The sequence below is a fragment of the Lactuca virosa genome, chromosome 2 (genome assembly GCF_052849685.1).
Source record: "Lactuca virosa cultivar CGN04683 chromosome 2, Lactuca_virosa_CGN04683_v6, whole genome shotgun sequence".
Classification (NCBI taxonomy): domain Eukaryota; kingdom Viridiplantae; phylum Streptophyta; class Magnoliopsida; order Asterales; family Asteraceae; genus Lactuca; species Lactuca virosa.
The window spans coordinates 185,167,006-185,187,393 of NC_136427.1; the positions used below are offsets into that span (position 1 = coordinate 185,167,006).

General features: G+C 31.7%; 2 protein-coding genes across 3 annotated transcripts; one reads left to right on the forward strand and one right to left on the reverse strand.

The window, feature by feature from the left end:
* Nucleotides 1-8,272: 8,272 nt before the first annotated feature.
* Nucleotides 8,273-10,238, forward strand: LOC145156657 (bifunctional protein FolD 1, mitochondrial-like). The gene is made up of 5 exons (XM_079075944.1): nucleotides 8,273-8,580; nucleotides 8,999-9,315; nucleotides 9,387-9,623; nucleotides 9,702-9,869; nucleotides 10,026-10,238. The coding sequence occupies exons 1-5, from the start codon at nucleotides 8,430-8,432 to the stop codon at nucleotides 10,188-10,190; spliced, it is 1,038 nt and encodes a 345-aa protein (XP_078932070.1). The 5' UTR covers nucleotides 8,273-8,429; the 3' UTR covers nucleotides 10,191-10,238.
* A 6,894-nt stretch (nucleotides 10,239-17,132) lies between these two features.
* LOC145159828 (RING/U-box superfamily protein) lies at nucleotides 17,133-19,899 on the reverse strand. 2 transcript variants are annotated; one of them, XM_079078871.1, is made up of 4 exons: nucleotides 19,573-19,899; nucleotides 18,779-19,240; nucleotides 17,983-18,689; nucleotides 17,133-17,839 (listed from the first exon to the last, which is right to left on the reverse strand). In XM_079078871.1, exons 2-4 carry the CDS (start codon nucleotides 19,187-19,189, stop codon nucleotides 17,398-17,400), a joined length of 1,560 nt encoding a protein of 519 aa, XP_078934997.1. In that variant the 5' UTR covers nucleotides 19,190-19,240; nucleotides 19,573-19,899; the 3' UTR covers nucleotides 17,133-17,397. The 2 variants fall into 2 exon arrangements, with proteins under 2 accessions (XP_078934997.1, XP_078934996.1); XM_079078870.1 differs by having other exon boundaries at nucleotides 18,779-19,402.
* Nucleotides 19,900-20,388: the final 489 nt, after the last annotated feature.

Below are 20,388 nucleotides of genomic sequence, written 5' to 3' on the forward strand. Positions count from 1 at the left end.
AAAACTCTCAAACAATTTAGGGTTGTGGATGTGTAATATTTAAAGCAATGTACTGGATGTGAACAATATCAGTTGTAATGTATTGATGCATGGTGATGTTTATGTTATGATGCATGTATATTCATTGTGATGATATTCAATTTAAGTCACGCTAGCCCTCGGAGGTTTCTGCCGTCTGGTTTCGGGGGTGTGATAGGTTAGTATCAGAGCTCTGTTTATAGTGAATTGGCATATGTAACCAAACATTGATATGCAACTATAAACCAAAGAGGGACTAAAACAACTCTCAACAAAACAAAATAAGACACAACAATAAAAACATCTTTACTTGTGCGATATAGGAAAAAGAACATAATACCAAATCAAATAAGATAATGCTGACATCTTGGTTAAGTCGGTACTGTTCTTAGTTGTATTAAGGGGTGGATGTAGTCCCTCCTGGCCCCTACAGGGATCCGCCTATGTCTCCCTAGATACTTTCTTACAACTTTATAACCAATTTATAATTTGATAACGGTCCCTAGATACTTTCTTATAACTTTATAACCAACTAGGCAAATCTTCGCGCGTTGCGCGAAAATACAATTATATAGTTAAAATAATAATTTATACCAAAATTATTATTTCATTTTCTACTTTGAAACTCAATGTTAGTAGTAAAGCAAACATATAGTTAACATATTAGTTTTATTAAATATTATAGTTTTAAATTTTAAGTCATTGTGACGTATACCTTTGTTTGATAATTTTATAAACTGTTTAAAATTGTTTAAATTATATATCAAACGTATGATAATCTCTATAGAACGAATAATAAAATGTATGAAAAAAGTCAGCACTACAACTTTTATCAACATAAAAATACTAAAAAATCTATTATAACATTTATATTAAAAAAAGATTTATATACAACAAATAACAAAAAGTATGAAAAATAAACACTACAACTTTTAATAACATAAAAACGCTAAGACGTCTATTATAAAATTTGTATTAACTCTTTATATTTAAATGACAAATCTCTTCAAACAGATAAATGTTTTTAATGAACAAAACTTTAAAACATTATAAATAAAAGGATAATAAAAGGTTATTAGTGGTTACTAATTAATAACTATAAGTTAAAAACTCTTGAGTTGTAAGTAATAAATAAACATACATTATAAAACTCTTAAGTTGTAGTGGGAGTTTCAAATGAATGTGGTGCTTGAAAAGATGTATTTATTATTATTATTATTATTATTATTATTATTATTATTATTATTATTATAAATAATATTTATCGTCTAAATAATTGGTTTTGATGCATTTTAATCCCTTCAAATCTTAAACATAAAGATATTTAATTTTAATTCTATAACTTACATAGGTTGATATATACGTTAAACAAATCACATATATATATATATATATATATATATATATATATATATATATATATATATATATATATATATATATATATTCGTAAATGTCATATGTAATTATTGTCATAGTAAGATGAAAAAAACATTTTCAAATGAAGAACATATCACAATAAGTTAATCATAATTACATATCTAATGTTAAAAATGATGTTATCTTTTAAATATTGTCTTGTAATATGTTGTTAAGGATAACCCAACCGAAAATAATAAAAACTAAACATAATCAAAATAGAAAATGAAACATCCCAAAAATCATAGTAAAAATTTTCAGTTTTCAAAACCATAAGTTATACAAAACACTGCTTCCAAATCATAGCCATAAAAATCAAAGTATCAAAATCTCTCAAAAACAAATATCAGCAGGAGGATGTGTACGATCACGCATTCGCTTTGCCCCAATTATCTGATGTACCTGAAACCATGAAATTAAACTGTAAGCACGAAGCTTAGTGAGTTCTCCCAAAATACCCCATACACAAAATATATACAATACGTGCGCACATACGATCCTACAGTTTTCCTGGACCGCATCGCAAGACCTACAAGATTACTGGACCGCTCTACCGCGCCTACAGTCTATTGGCCAGCCTCACAAGGCCTAAAGTTACTGGACCACTCCCGAGCCTACAACATAAAGTTGGACCGCTCCCGAGTTTGTTGGCCTATAGCACAAAGCAGTACCGCCTAAACCTAACCATACCATATCGACATATGAAAACAATAACCAACAAGTACAGGTAATCATATAGATCTAGCAATCTAACATATAACCAGTGAATACAGGTAGTCATACAGATCTACCATTCTAACATATAACCAACATAGGATAATCATATATACCAGGATACATAACCTAGTAGGTCGGCATTGGTGCCTTCAACCCACGAGTACAGTGAGGAAGACTCATCTCACAGTCATAAAGATAGCCGAACTGATCACTGCTCCATACACTGTCTCTTCGGGTCACCTATACAATAAACAATGACCTATTCTCAATCTACTATTCCAATTACCCCAAATGGCCTAAAGTCAAACTTGGTCAAAGTCGACGGTCAACGGTTAAAAGTCAAAGGTCAACATTCAGATCGAGTATGTCTTGCGTACCAGATCTACGTCCTGCATAGATCATCACTTGGCTTTTATGGGACAACATAAATCTATGCGATGCATACCCATACGTACGCCCTGTATACTTACACTAAATCCAAACATTCCATTAAGTACTTAATACATAAGGTTAACCATCTAACTCTCAGATCTGGTTCCTAAAAGCTCCATAATGAATAAAGTTTCGAACTTTACTTATTAATATGGTCCAAACAACCAATATCTAGTCTTTATGTCTCAAAGGTACAAAAAATGCATCTTTATCATCTTAATCCATTAAGTCTAGGTCTCAAACCTTCATATATGAATCATTATTATGTTTAGATGGATAAAGTTTCCAACTTTATCCATAACAAGGTCACAAACTTTCAAGATCTAAACTTTAAGAAACAACAATCTAAATGAGATTTGAAGATCTCATTGATATGATTCTGTCGATATAAAGACAGTCGAGAACGGAATCTGTATGAAGAAGTTATGCATTTTACGTGATCATTAATAGTATAATCTTTGTAGACTGTTAAATTTAAAATTGGACGAGAATTAACCAATGGAGTCTAAATGAAAGTTGTAGTACGCATCGATAGCTACGCGTGGATATAAAGAACGTCGAAAACCGATCTCGTATGAAAGAGATATGGATATAAAGAATGTCAAAAACAGATCTGCGATTTTACCCGAAACACGTGGAGAATTCGGGGGGGGGGGGGGGGAGTGTCGACCACGACAAGGCGCAGCATGCACCTTGTCTTGTTCCTCTCTCTCTCTCTGTCTCTCTCTCTCTCTCTCTCTCTCTCTGGTCCGATTTTAGGGTATTTACTTCAAGGTTTTGAGGTATCCTAGCTTAGCGAAGCTTTGGGCATATAGGCTCGACTAGTAGTAGCTCTCAGTATCAAAGTTCTGCCAGCGCAAATCCTGCTTTTCACGGGAAACTCTTTGTAAGTTAAGCTACGCTTACTAGGCTTTTAAGTGTAACTTATATTTATATTCATATTCGTTATTATGAATGTGTAAATAAGGTTTATCAGTAATTCCAAACATAATGTTGATTGATCCACTTATGGGAGAGGTATATGGAATGATCATGTTGACTTGGTTGTTGGATTTTAGAAAGGCTATATGTTGAAATGGTCATGCCTCCCAACAGTCTTGCCTGGTTGATCCTTATTTGGTAGAACTCTCAGTATTCATTAGGATTAATGAAAGAGCTAGCCTTCTTTACTAGATTCCCATAGGAACTAATAATCTATAGTATTATAGGTTAATCCTCGTTGGGATGTTGCTTGCCAGTTGAATTGTTCAGTTAGTTGTAAATCCTCTGAGAAGTTGTCCAGGTGTTTTCTTCTCACTATATTGTATACTCCAGTATGTATCCTTTGTATGATAGGATATAGTTTCCCTTTAGTATGTAATTAGGCAATTAGACTAGTATAGTTAGTTGCCTGTTATATGGAATGTTGTTATATAGGGCGGACCAGCTATATGTTGAAGGCCAATGTGTGGACCAACTATAAGCTGAAGGCATGCATTGTATATATGTTGTGGTAAGTGGTATCTTGAGGGAATTCACTAAGTATCAACTTAAAGTTGTTGAATAACTGATTTTCAAATTGTTCTTTGGATCGAGGAAAAGCTCATGCATGACTGTACTCGTATTGAAGGCATTTGTTTTAAGACTTCCGCTAAAACTCTTTTCAAATAAATGTATGACAATAGCTTTTGTAATGGGTAGTAAGACTTATATTTTAATAAATAAAACGAAATATTTTCCTTGAAATTTGGGACGTTAGAGTCAGGGATTCTATTTGTCCAGTATCAGTGAGATAATTCAGGGTTGAAGGGGTTTGTTCGATTTGGGTCACGGAGTGTAGTCATTATGGTTGTAGTTTGGAATATTTATGTATGTCTGGAAGTCAAACATGGTATAGGGTTTTCTTTTTTCGAGCAAAGTTGTTGGACTTTCTTTTAATAACTGAGGACAAAGTGTTAAGGTTCATTCCTTCGTCAGGTTATGAGATTTCTGATAAGATTGGGCTTCGATGGTAGTGTTGGAAGGTGGTCGTTTGTATGAGATGGCTTTTTGGTCCTAATCAGAATTCAGGAAGTTTTGGCAGAGTCGAATGGTGTGGCAGAGTAAGTTATAAAGAATGATTTTGAGGATGACATCTAATTTAAGTGGAGGAGAGTTGTAACACTTGTTTTCCAGAATGGTTTGGTTTAAGGCATTAAGGAGTCAAAATCATGGTTTTTGGGAAAACCAGGTGTCACGACATGACCATAGGGAGGTCACGACGTGACAAGCCAAAGTGAAGAACGCGCATCTAATGAGTGGTCACGATGTGACATGTATGTGGTTACGACGTGAAGAAATATGCAACCTAAGCCCATGATCTTTTAGGGTTTCCTTCATATTTAAACCCCGTTAACTCGAATTTAGGGTTCATTATCGGCCTCCGTCACCCTCAAACCTTATAAACCCTAACCCTAACCTCTCTTGGTGGTTCTTGGCTCATTTTGGTCGTTTTGGTGCTCTTTGAAGGAAGTAGGAGGAGGATTGGTGCAAGGATCAAGCAAGCGAGATCTTCTCATCTTTTATTTCACCTTCTAGACCATTTGTAAGGATTCAAGCTTCTACCTTTATGATTTATTCTCTTAGATCTAAGTTGTTTTGGTCCTTTTTGGTTTATGGTTTTGATTTGAGTTAATGGATGGAATAAATTTGGCAACTTTATGATCCTCTTGAGTCCATAGAGCATCATATCTTATGGATCTAAGGATTGGTTGTGAATTATGAACCTTGCTTGAGTGTTAGGTTATTTTCTTGGATTTTGACCTAGGTAGGGTAGAGGATATGCATGGAACATGCATGTCTATAAAGTTGTCATTTTTATGAACTTATGGAGTCCCTTAAAGCTTTCTGGAAAGTGGGAGTTGAAGACTTAATGGATTAAGGACTCAAACCATTAAGTTGTTGTCTCGAACTGTGGTCACGACGTGACATTGAGGATGTGACGACGTGACCAAGGAAGATTTCACGATTATCTTGTCCTGATGAGTTCACGACGTGACCAAGGAGGGTTCACGTCGTGATGCTTGCTAAGTGAGTTGTCCGTGACCGAGTTGGCTGAGTTGGTGTGAGAACAGTTGGAATCAGGCTGAGTGTATTCTCACGATGTGACCAAGGGATGGTCACGACATGAGGGTCAACTATTGGTATTATTGGTTGTTGACTTTGACTTTGATCGTTTACTTTTTGGTATGATTGACTTTTGGTCAAATTTCTAGATTTAGGATATAGGCTAAGGTTAGACATTTTATGTTTTGATAGGTGTGTTGTAGCAACGGTTGCATTGCATTGAGTTGTGCTTTAGTTGATTTCGTGAGTCAGGTGAGTCTTCTTACTATACTGTGTAGGATGTAGATGTCTTTGTAACTCTTGCATTGTGTATTGGGTTGGGCCCATTGATATACATGTTGGGCTGAGCTTATTTTCATGTTGGGTTGGGCCCATTGACATGTTGGACTAGGCCCATTTGTATGCAGGGTTGGGTTCATTAATATATGGGGATGGGCATGTTAGTATGATGGTTTAGGCCCATTATTACAGGTTGGGCCCAATGTGCGGGTTGGGCCCGTTGATATGTATGGTATGTGGTATTTTGGGGAACTCGCTAAGCTTTGTGCTTACAGTTTGTGGTTTAAACATTTTCTGGTACTTCCAGTTCCAAAGGGAAGAGACCGGCATGACTGCAACGCATCACCTGATGGCTTTTTCCGCACTGATTACTTTTGATTTACTCTGATGTTTGAAAAATACATTTTTACTTTGTTGGTTTTGTTATATAATGATATATGACTTGATGGTTTAAAAATGAAAATTTTACTATATTTTTGGGACATTACATAATTTTTGTAAATTGTTTTGTACATAGGGACCAAACCTGTCAATATACAAACGTGTTGTGGTCAAAGTGAATGTTCCACATAAAGAAGGACCAAATGTGAAATTATTCTAAACTTATTGTTAAAGTCATTTGTGGCAAAAGTGTGAAATTAAGAACTTTTGTTTGTGGCTAAAATGTAAAATAAGAACCTTTTGTGGTGAAAGTATGAAAACACAAAAATATATTATCCTAAGCCAATTTTTTTTAATATATAGTATATTATTTATAAGCGTATATCTATTTATTATTGATTTAGATTAACATATTCTGGAAAAGTTTGTATTTGTTTATGAATCAAAATACTTGATAAATACAAAAATATTCTTTTTATTAGTTGTTATTTCATGATTGTAAGTTGTTATACATATACATCCATTGTGTTATTTTGTTGTATATTATTGTTAAGCTTTTGTTATTTACGTTTTTTGTTATATGGTTTTTGTCATTGTAAGCACTTTATCCATTCCTTCGTTTATATGAAAGTAATCATCAACGTATGGATGTATCATATGCATCGATTATTCACAAATGCTTATAACATAACAAAGAACACAAACTGATAATGATAATTTTATATTAAAAATTATTTTAATTATTTTGCTTTTTTTTACGTTGAAAATGAACATCTTATCATGTTGTCAATTTTCTAATCATATATATCTAAGTAAAATATTCATTAATAATAGAATTATACTTTTAGAATCACATTAGTTACAAACTCAGTGATGGAACCGAATAAAAAAAATATAGGATTTTGCAAACTAAAAACAAACTAACTGAAATAAATAAATTTAAGTAGAGTCATTTTGTTTTTGCTCCAAATATACATCTATAATATTTTCTTGAAATCTAAAAAAAATAGAATCCAAAATATATGAATATAAATTGAAATTGAGAAAATCACCCAAATATCTTTTAGGCTTTCAAAAGCTTGATTATCATATCCACCTTTAGTTCTCCTCAACATATTTCACGATTCAAACTTTTTCTTTCATTGTGAGTAATCATACATAAAATAGTCTTCTTATATAGGTAAAATACTTCAATTAACCAAGTAGTTAATTAACATAAGTTGAAAGGGTGTGAGTTTCAAATGAATATGTTTCAAGATATATGTTTTATCTTGAACCTTTGGATGACCCATTTTATAAGAATTATAAAGATATAATTATAACTTCTTGGAAACAATTCACCTAAAACCCTAAATTCTAAACTCTAACTGCATCCCATCTCCCTTACACGATGTTGGTGTTGCCCCCCTTCTCCTTTTGATTGAGATTGTCAACTATAAGGAAGCATGGAAGAAATATGGCTTTGTCTTGTTTTGTTGATTGGAGTATACCAACTGTTCACATTGCTCGTGTGATAACTATATAGAATATATATAATTTAATCTTTGGTTTCTATACCAAAAGATCTCCATTACAATTTAAGGTAAAGTCGAAACCCTATTTGGTTGGTGTTTATTGGTTAATCAAATATGATTCAAATAGACTCTTCTTTGAGAATTAATTTTAAGTTGTTATTTATGTTTGGTTCTTAATTGTTTGCTTAACTAATTTTGTACAAGTACTTTTGCAAAAATACTGGGCTCTAGATCTAAAGAAAACAGAGTAACATGGAGCATTTCTGGAGTTGTCATTATTCCTTTTTATATTAGATATATTTATATATTCTACTAAATATTTAACATGAAATATTCATTATTTTACAAGTACTACTTTATTGTACCAACTATCAAACATGATAAATTATTAATATTTATTAATTTAATAACCAAAAAGGTAAAGGGAGGACACCTGTGAGACCCATTTCACCTGGATCCTACACGTCGTCATCATGATGCAGCTTCAATTTGATTCTCTTCATATCACTGTATCAGCAATGGAGTCGATTCTCGTGTTCTTCCGTCTTCGATTTGACTGATAATACCAGTTCCTAAGTATTTGTGATGCGAGGTACTTTAGCTCTTTCATGGCGCATACTGGCCAATAAGTCGTTCAGTTCGTCTTCTCTGACGCCTCTTGTTTGCCTAGACCGCCCTGATATATGGTGTACCTCTCCATCGACGTCTGGGGTTTCTTCACATCTTACACACGACTGTAAGAAATCCTCGCTCCTATATCTCAATCGGTAGCTCTTAACTCTTAATACCTTCGATTACTCGATTGGCTTTGGGCCTTTGGTTGTTCATACGTTTTCAGTTCCAAAATTGGAGTCGCATTTGCAAAATACACCAAGGTTATGGATTTATGTAAACATTAGTGGTGAACATTTGTCATTTTACACTAAATTGGACTCTAATTTGATAAATCTATGCTGCTTTTGCTGTAAAGTAGACTCGAAAATGTTGAGAGGAAGAAGATTAATTAAACTGGTTTTCTGTGATTTTGAGTTTTCAGTCTTCTAGACCGAGTTCCTCTTCCATAAGTACATGTGTATGAACATCATCATATTGATTTTTTCTCGTTGGGGACATAATCTACCTTTTTCTAACCCTAAAACTGGTGTGTCAAACAGATAATGAACATACAGCAGCAGAAATCAATGGGAGATTAATCGCCAATGAAATTAAAGCTACATTAGCGACTGAAGTTTCTAATATGAAGAATTCAATCAATAAGGTACCTGGATTAGGCGTAATATTGGTGGGAAAAAGAAAAGATTCACTCACATTTGTACGCATCAAGAAAAAAGCTTGCGAACAAGTTGGAATTGCCTCAGTAGTAACAGAGCTTCCTGAAGACTGTACAGAAAGCGAAGTTCTTGATGCTGTTTCAATGTTAAATCACAACGAATCAGTCCATGGCATTCTCGTCCAGCTTCCATTACCCAATGTAAATTACTCTTTTACCCTTTCTTTTGCAATCAATTTCAATCGATTCACCCAATGTAATTGTTGATTCAGCATTTGTGTGAGGAGAAGATTATAAATGCAGTGAAAGTTGAAAAAGATGTGGATGGTTTTCATCCTGTGAACATGGGAAACCTTGCAATGAGAGGAAGGGAGCCTTTGTTTATTCCTTGTGCCTCTTTGGGGTGTATTGAGGTGCTTAATCGATGCAGTGTAGAAATTTTAGGTAAGAAAGCAGTGGTAATTGGAAGAAGCATGATTACTGGATTACCCACTTCCTTGCTATTACAGGTATTTATTTTATTTGTATCCAAATTGTCTTGTTTTAATGTTCTTATTCGTCTGAATCACATGTCTTTCTACATTCAGAGACATCATGCTACAGTAAGCGTTGTGCATTCATTCACAAAGAATCCAGAGGAAATAACATGTGAAGCTGATATTTTGGTTTCAGATGTTGGAGTTCCAAATTTGGTTCGAAGTCATTGGTTGAAGCCTGGGGTTGTGGTAATTGATATGGGGTCAACGTTGGTCAAGGTACCTTTTTTAAAATTTTATTTTAGAGTAAATTACATTTTTGGTCCCTGACTATAGTTGATTTTTTCAATTTTGGTCCTTATTTAAGGTTTAACTTAGCCATAGGAATATTAAGTATTAAGTCCATGTAAAATGACGAATTTACCCTTTATACAGGAGAAAAAGAATAGTTGTGGAGATGTTTGCTATGAAGAAGCAATGCATAAAGCGTCGGCAATTACTCCTGTCCCTGGTGGTGTTGGACCTGTTACCATCTCCATGTTACTTTCCAATACACTTGAAGCTGCTAAGCGTGCATATCAATGGACTCAAAAATCATAATACAATTAACAATACTGATTTTAATAATATAAATTTGTTTGGCAAAAAGGTATTTCAAGATCTTCATCACAAAAAACTTTGAAAAAAATTTATTGGAACAAATAAGATTTTTGTAAAAAAAAAATAATAATAATAACAGTTTCATGGTACAAAGAACAATTTTTCGTATGCGTAGTGATTAGTGAAGTTTGCAATACTGATTTCTTGTTATTTCGTGGTACGATATTTTTATTTAACTTTTTTTTTTCGAAACGAAGTTTTATATATTTTGCATTCCTATTTTCATACTGGGCACTTCAAATTAGTAGTTACAATTAATTTAGGGTTTTTCTGAAAAAAATATTAATAACTTTGGGTATGTTTAACTTTTACTTTTCATTATTAAAAAAATATAATTGCTTATGTACGCCTTTTCAATCCTGTTTTATAGGCTTTCTAGTTTCTACTCAACTCTTTTCTTATTATTAATTATTTTTTTATTAGGAAAACAAAGATAGTTTGTTGGAATATTACGTGATGCTTTTTTTAGTAATTAATTAATAAATAATTGTGGAAAATATTATTATCGTTGATGGAAATAATCAAATACGAGCCATCTTACTTTTTATTTTTGAATAATAACTGAATTAATATATACAAAAAACTAATAAAGAGCTAAAAAATTACATAACGTTCAGGGCTTTTTCGGGCCATAACAATCAAGGCAAATTAATTTTACGATTTTTATTTGAAAACCAAAAAATAATCCCATTGCTTATAAATCACGTAATCTCATTGCTTATTTTGTCAACGTTCAAATCTGGATCATATTGGTGTGATAGTGTAAATTAATCATTGATCGTGATATGGTCAAGAGGTCCAACAGTATAGATTAATCATTGATTGTGATTAGGTCAAGTAGCAAATGAATCGTGACTTGACCTATAATCTAAGATAACTTAAGGCTATGTGTTATAGAATGGATAAAAAGTGAATTGGCGTTTTTATAACAATGATCTTTTTGAAATAATGAGTAAATAAATGGTAAATTGAAAACATAAGTTGCTACACTTTATGACTAAATCATAATATAACATTTTGTCATGGTTATTATGGAAGAAATAAATTATAATGTCCTTAAAGTAATAAATCTATAGACTTGCACTTATTATTTTCTTCCCTTCTTTTCCCTATAAAGAGAATTCACTTGTCAATAGAAGTGCTCATATGTTCAAACTTGTGGCCACAAAACCACTATCGTTTAAAAGGTGTCATCATAAACATATAAAAGGCATATATTTAGTTAATTCTTTGAAACGCTTAATAATAAAAAGCAAATAGACAAAAATGGAAACAAAAGTGTTTTAAAGAGAATGAAAGGGGCAGTGGAGCACTAACGACGGTGGGTTGGTAAGATACGAGATAACGAGAAGGGAGTGGATGATGTATGGGGGTATTTAAAGTAAGGATTCATGTAATGGAAGTTTAATATTTTAATTAGTTAAAAATAAAGTATTTAATTTTATTATTTAAGAGAAAAGGACAAAACATAGTCACACTAACATATGATCTGTTTAAAAAAAAAAACATATGATTTGTTAAAAAAAACTCAAAAACTGTACATGTCATTATGACATTTTTTTTAAAACAAAGACCTTCATACTGATGAAGCCTCCACAGAATTTTTTTAATAATACTATAATAAATAAAATCATTTGGATACATGTCACTTTCTTAAGACTTTTGTTACATGTGATTATGTGAGATTTTTAAATTACTTAAATTTAACATGTTATTATATGATATTTTTATTTTTTTATTAATAAAATATCAATCAATTATATATATATATATATATATATATATATATATATATATATATATATATATATATATATATATATAGTATTCATTGTATTAAATGTTTAAATCAATACTACAATTATTAACTATAATTATTGAAACCTTTATTATTTAACATAAGGATATTTCTCCATAAAATGAATATAATAATAAATAGTTTATGTTTCTCTAACAATAACAACATTTATTATGAACTTTTTTTTTACAAATATTAAAATAATGAAATGCTATAAAATAATATTGTCAAAATTGAGATATAATAATTTTAGTGGTGAGTTCTAGGATTTTAAACTTTTCTGTATCTAATTTATTTTAAAACTCTCATATTTTTGCTAAGTATTTTATCTATCTATAATATTTATTTGTATATGTTATATGACAATTATATTATACGTATAATTTATATTTTATACATGTAACAATTACAAATAAAAAAAATGTGAGTTTACAGTTTATGTTTAGGTCATGTAAAAACACATTTAGATATCTTAACATTATTTGTGTGTAGCTACACATTTGAATTTATAATATCTTTATTTTACTAATCGAACTTTCAAAATTTTATAACATTTTTTCAAATTTTTATTACATGAATTATTATTGTTTAAAGATACAAATACGATATGGCTTCAAACGACCATGAAAACAGGAGCAAACATAGAAAATAATACTCGGATAAAAGAAAATTTAATGTCATGTCCCATGCCAATTGGTAATTGTTTATCTACAAATCAATTTAGTTTAATTGTCATTCATTTTTTTATATTTAACGTATATATAAAAACATTGTTTTATATCATATCACTTTTTATGTCACATAACCAAGACATTTTTTATTAATTGTTGTTACTATTATATATATCAACTAAGGTAACCATCGATAACATTTAACATCTACAAATAATTCTATGTATTTTGTCAGTGACAATGAAAATGTGAAACCAAATATATCATGTGGATATCAGCATACAAGTTTTGAATCTACTTCTATTTTTAGTATTACAAGTCTATTATCTAACGATATTAAAGACAAAATAAAAATTAAGAAAATTATATTTGGATAACAGAAGATTTAATTATATGTTCACCACGTCAAACGATATTTCTTTTTTGTCATGCAATTTATTTGACTTTTTATCCATATTTTTTATGTTACAAATTGATGTTAAGTTTATTGATTAATTATTTCTATGTAGACCTTTTGTGGTATAACCAATGCATATTTGTATTAACTATTGTTATTATTGCATACATAATGGTCATCATGATCATCATTGTTTTGAATCTATTTCCAAGTTTAATTTAATAAATCTGTTATATATCATTTATGATGATATCACTAAGCTTATTTTATCTTCTTTTTTTCTTAATATATACGTTAAGTTACAAATATTTATACGTATAATATAATTTACATCGTCTATATTTTTCTCATTGTTTTCTAATTTCATTAGCACCAGTCAAACACCGTCATAAAGCAAGTGTATACATGTTGTCGGTAACAATCCAAATGGCAACCAAAATATATCATGTGGATATCAACATACATGTTTCCAATCAACTTCTAAATTTAATCTGAAAAGTCTACTATAACCTCATTTTTTTAATTTGTGATTCAAAAAAGTATTTGAAAATTTATGATTCATAATACTATATATATGTCAATTGTTTTTTATTAATATAGGTTTAATTACATACTTATTCATCATTTCATTTGTATTTATTTTGAAAGTTTATTTTAAAAAATATTTAATATTTACATCTTAATTTTTAGCATTAAAATATGTCAATAGTTTTTTATTAGTATAAATTGAATTATTTATTTATTCATCGTTTGTATCTATGTAAAAGTATTTTTATTTTGAAAAATGTTTACTGCTTATACTTATACGTATAAGATAGTATAAGTTACAAAACATCAATAGAAACTTCAACGGACGTTGCTTTTTAATAGACATTGCTTCTTAATATAATATAGATATAATAATTTCGCCATCCACTAATTAGTACATTTTCTAGATATTTTTTCTCATTTTTACAACATTCTTTTAAATATCTCAACCTAAGCGTATCATTTATTCATTTTTGCAATGAAGCTCTTTTTTACAGGGAAAATATCTTTTGAAGATCCACATCAGAAAGAAAAGTTGATAAAAAAAATATTATTTTCGCAATAATATAAACAGATTCACATTATGTTTTTATTTAAATATTTTATTACAGCCCTAAAAAAAACAAATTTCAAGATTTTGCATAGATTCATCGTAAAATTAATAGTTATTTTATAGAAAATGATATTTTTTAACTATTTTTTGTGATAAACCATATGTCAACTAGAGGGAATTTCATGCGTCTTTGGCGCTGTGTTGTTTGTTTTATTTGGTTCTTTGAGACTGTTGTACAAAACAAAACATATTATAATATTGATGAGATGGTAGTACATGAAAGAAACGGAGCTTGCAAAAGATGATTACATAAGGAAAATATATTAGCAGAAGATGTTTTCTGTGGAGGTTCACGCATTAGACATACGGATGGATATCTTCTGGGAGTTGTTTGATCTCTTTTTTTAATTTTTTGATAATCTCTTCATACTTCTTTCTCATTTTGTGCATGGTTTTCAGCAGCACAGCAGTGTCGTTGTTGGTTTCAAATAGAATTTCTTTCAACTACCTGTATGTAAATAGACCGGCATCTGCTTACTACTACTAGTTACGCAAAAATCTCTATTTGCTATCCGCTAGACTACTACTAATAACTAACTACTGACCTTATGAAAATGATGAGTCATTTACTAAGCCCAATGACATAAAGTTGAGCTGGAAAGTGCAAAGCAGCCCACACCTACAAATGGAAATTGAGTTCACTCAAAGATAACTTGAAGTTAATTGAGCTCATTATCATAAAAGCATGTGCAGATAGTCAACAAACCTAGTCAAATATCAATTGGAGAAAAATTTCCCAAAACTGATCCCATATTTAGAGCAAAAATTGAATGTGTATAAGTAAAAATATGCTCATCAAAGTTTTAATATGCTTATGGTGAAGGAAAAGTATCGGAATCAGTTTTGGGATCACTTACTGTTACACACACAACCATCATGATTCTATGCTTACTACAAATTAAAGATTAGCAAAATCCGTTTTTTGTTTACAGCAAGCAAAATGATCCAGTAACATATTAAGTCTGCAAGGGGAAAAGCGTTTTTTGTTTACAGCAAGCAAAATGATCCAGTAACATATTAAGTCTGCAAGGGGAAAAGCATGTAGTGATTAAAAGCAATTAGATAAAATCATTTTAAAAGATGGACTAAAGTTGCATGTTTTAGGGCTATTAAACAAACACAAACAAATATTGAAAATATATAACATAAAGGAATTACATATAAAGAGTTTTATGTGCTTACATAGCTGATTACTTCTTTGTGCTTATATGACACTGCAACATCTACAACACAAACAAATCATCACTAAATATGTTCCCTTTCAAAACCAAATCTTTAAGACCACCCAACAACATTCAACAAAAGGGTAAGTTGGTATTTTAATTTACGTCCATATTTTCTTACAAGATCCTTGTAAAACCATTCTAGTAAAGCAACTTCCATTGCAAATTTTGCAAGTATCATAAAATCCGTAACATAAATCAAAATTCAAAAAGATAGATGTTCCTGATAAAGTATTCTTACCACTAAAAAATCCTTTTTAATCAATTAATATACATGAAAAACTTAGAGTAAAAAAATTATGATGCAACAATTCAAAAATCTCTATTTGGCCTTTTAACAAACACTTGGTGGGCATAATTTAGTTTTGGTTTTAGTGAGCTTCAAAATGGAGAGCAAAAAACCAACTAAATCAAAATAAGAATTCCGTCGGACGACTTATCTGCAGCACTTGTAATAAACCCAAATATGAAGACAACGTAATCGATTACCAACATATATGAATTCCGTCTGACAAAAAATAAGGGAAGACAACTTGCCTGATATAAAATCATTGAACAGTGGGCGGTGATCAGAAATGACGGTGACGTCACTGGCAGGGCTAGCGAACGAAGCAGGAGGAGGGTGTGGCTGATTGTAGGTGGACCTTTGGTAAATTGATTTCTAGAGAGAAGTGGAGATCGATTAGAGAAGGAGAACCGATGGCAACGGATCGAACGGGAAATCGGCTCACCCTAGCGGAGGCAAGTGACGGTGGAGGTGGGAGGTGAACGGGATATCGAAACAGATAGGGGTTGACGAAAGAGGGATGAGCTGATGAACTGAGGTGCCCTTAAAATGAGGAAGAAAACTTTCGTGGCAAAAAAGGAAAGAGAAAGAAGTATATTGTTCCCCAACTTTTGAAGTTTTTATGTCATATAAACTTTTTAAGTTTTTATGTTATATATAATATGATTATATTCGTCCTTTTCTCCTTATTTAAATAGACAACCTACTTTTTTTTTAACATGAGAGCATATGGATAGATTAGATCGAATCCAAATCAAAACTCACCTTATTATAAAAATAATAATAAATAAATAAATACAACAATCGCTCTATTTTCTTTTGGCTTAATCATAATGAAATTTAAGGGATATAGATCTAAAATGAAATTCTTACGTGTGCTTTATAAGATCATTTGGTACCTTTTGAAATTCATGCATCTATTTTATGATGATTTTAGCCGAATTTGATTTTTTCATTTCTCATCAGTTTGATCTCCCCCCAACATTGTTAGATTTAATCCCATAAGTTGATCCGTTGCAAGGAAAGTATATGAATTTGATATAACCAAAATTTCCATAACAATAAATACGAGTTCTAATGAGTATGAAAGTCAGCTGCTCCTGCTCGTCTCCATTGATTTGCCTCTTTAGATCTGCCATGATCATACAGCTTCAAGCCCCCAAGACACATTCAAACAACAAACACTACCTCAGGTATCTCCATTTCCATCTCTACTTCTTCACAAGCTTGCTTGTGCATCAGTTAAAATCTCAACATAAACAAAAACATTCACGCCCACCAAGTGTTTGTTGAAATGCCCAAATGGCAATACACGACTCAAAAACCCCAACTTCAATTTAAAAAAAAAAAGTTACTTGAATCCAGATAACACAGAAAGTGTTTTGTATTCATTTTCTTGTAATATATCCTTCCTTTCAATTTTCAAAAAAAGAAGAGATCATACTCACATACTGAACATGAACAGTATACAAGAATAATTCAATACAATCTTCAAGATGAAGACTATATTCATTAATTTAACCACGATTCAATGGCTACAATACAATACAAATGAGAATCTTCATTTCTCCAATCTCCAATCTCCATCTTTCAAATCTTCATTTTATCTATTTTCAAATATGTAATATACTTCACTGAGTATACTCCTCATAATAATTGTCACTAATCACAGAAACAAACCTCTCAAGCCAAGGAAGCTGATGAAGGTCTTTCATGGTGTTATCAAGATACGAAGATCCAGAATCTGTGCATTGATGTGGAGGAGATTGAGATTGAGATTGAGATTGATACATGGATGTTTGATGATCTCCAAGACTAAATCCTCCAGCAAGAAATCTTTGAATCAATGCAAGTTGTGATCTTTCTTGATCTGAATACGCATCCATCAAATTTGAAAGTGATCCACATGAATCCCATGCCCATTCCTCAATCGCAGTACCAGAACCAATATTCTGTGTAAGGGTAAATTCGTCATTTTCTCCTCCTCCATCACTTCCCAATATCGCACATTCGCATGTTTGTTCACTGTCAATGTATTGGGCCCCACATGAATAACAAAACTCATGTCCACACCTAAATTGAAAACTCAAGTTAAAATTGATGAAAATATGAATGTAAGGGTAAAATGGTCATTTGGTCTCGTTAAGTCAAAAAGAAAGAACGACTTAATACAGAAAGCCAAAAAGTAGTATAAATAAAAAAACAAAAAAGCATACCAACAAGTCATGTGATCACGTGTCAATTCAATCATCCTTTCACACATCTCGCACCGCCTCCATCTTCCAATCTCCACCCCGCCACCACCATCTACCGCCACCGGAGGGCGGTCTTGAAACTCATCACAGCTCATTGAAGCATGCCACGTCACCCCACATTTCACACATATAAACCTCAAGCAAACCGGACACTCCACACAATTACTATTATTATTATCATTCAAATCACAACATGGATCAAGCAAAACCGAGCAATCAGAAAACGGGCAATAAAATTTATCTCCACCAATCGAATTCATTGTGTCCTCCAACAATGCATTAGAAACAACCGGAAGAAAAGATTTGAACTCAGGGGTAGAAATGTAATATCGGCAATTTACACAAGGGCATTTAACCGGGACTTGAGAGGACTCGAGTTTTTCTTCAACGTGAGATTTGATGCAACTTGAACAAAATTTGTGGGAGCATTTCATTGTGATTGTTATTGGTGTTGGTTTTTCTTCTAAACAAATTGAACATTTTTGGACTGAATTATCGCCTTTAATTGGAAGATGAATCATTCCAATTGCCACTTTAGCAAGATGTAACGCCTCTAAAACATTGGGAACATATTTTAGAACAAAATGATCAAGATTTGTGACATGTTCTAGAACTCTTTGCTTCAATGCCATGAGAAGTGGGTTTTCCAATGTTTTTTCGGTTGTAATCTGAGAGATATGTTGCATATATGTAAGTAAATAACTTAATTAATTTGATAGTTATTGATTTAACCCAAAATGAATACAAATTACAATACCTGATGAAATAAGATTGTGGAATTGGTGTATGCGAATACTCTTTTGATGTTATTTTGTGTAGCTTCTAATAGACCTTCCATTAAAGCCAAATAATCTGCAACTGATTCTTCTACAAAGAAATCAAGCTTTTTTTGCACTTGAATAACAGGAACCTTGTTAGCTCCTTCCATTACAACCCCGATACCAGAGACATTGAAGCCATTGTTTCCATGATTTGAAATCGATACACCCTTGAAGAACATTCGTACAGAAAATTCATCAAGAAATTCATCATCGGTGCAAATTTTTAAACCTTGTTTCGTAATTTCTTCCACATCGAGCTCCTCCTCATCTGCACAACAACTTCGGAACTCGTCCTCATCTTCTTCCAGCTTCAATTCCATTACAACAGTTATTTCATTTCCCCCCATTGCAATTTGCAAATGATCAAATTCAGTAACCCTAGATCCTGATATAGATATCTGGTTCACGAAATTCCAACGAAAAACAGATCAAAATCCAAATCCAAATCCAAATCAAAACCCCATCTTCCAGATCATGATCGACGAATAAGAAATTCCAACAAAACCCAGATCAGAAAAGCTTCAAAGCTTGAAAGACTGAAAAGAACCCATTTACCGAATCTGAAGTAATAAGTGGGTTTCGATTTTCAAATACAGTCAATGATTAGAGAAACGAGAAGGGTGTACGAATCTGACTTGAGAGATAAAAAAATCACAAAAAGGGGAAAAAGGGAAGATAATAATATAAATTAATTAAAGAATAAAGGATAAATAAAGTGAAGCTTCCATACCAATCAAATGATGATGGGTTTGGTCAAAATTCAGCTTCAGAAGGAAGGAATTGTGGTTTCGATCTGATTCCACAACTGTGGTTTCTGAGAGTTGTGTCTGGAAGCAAGAACCCTAATCTGACATTACTGGTGATTGTGTCTACAGTATACAAACACAACTTGTGATTAAAAAACCCTAAATTGTGGATTAATTTGGTTTGTTTATCTGGCGAAAGGAATATAGTGGTGGTTACTGTTCAGTGGTGTCACAGTTCACATGGAAATGGAATCAAAGAAGAGGACTTGGAAATTTGCTTTTTGTTTTTATGTTTAATTCTTAGGAAAATAATTGGTAATCATTGTTATCATGGGTGCTTATAATAAAGAAACCACAATGAGGTTGCTTTTTCATATCTCACCCTTACAGTTTTGGGATTTATCATTCGAAAACATTCGCAGTGTTTGATCTGAAATAGAATTATGCTCTCATTCGGTTTTTATTTTTAGAAACATACGTTTAAAATCTACATTTTAGGGTTATATAATTACTATCCATTATTTGATTATAAATTGATAATATAATGTTAATCACAAAAATAACCAAATATAGAGACTAGAGTTGGAACAATCTCATAAGTGTACGATAGATTAGGCATCGAATCAGAAAACACAACGCTTTCATAGTCCTAAGTAATATTATCAACAACATTTGTTTTGGACTCAACAAATGGTAAAAAGTTTCGATGTTGTTCAGAAATATCACTACTATGAAAAAGTTTCGTCATTTGGCCATACAATCGTTTTGGCCATACTATGAAAAAGTTGTCATTTGCAATG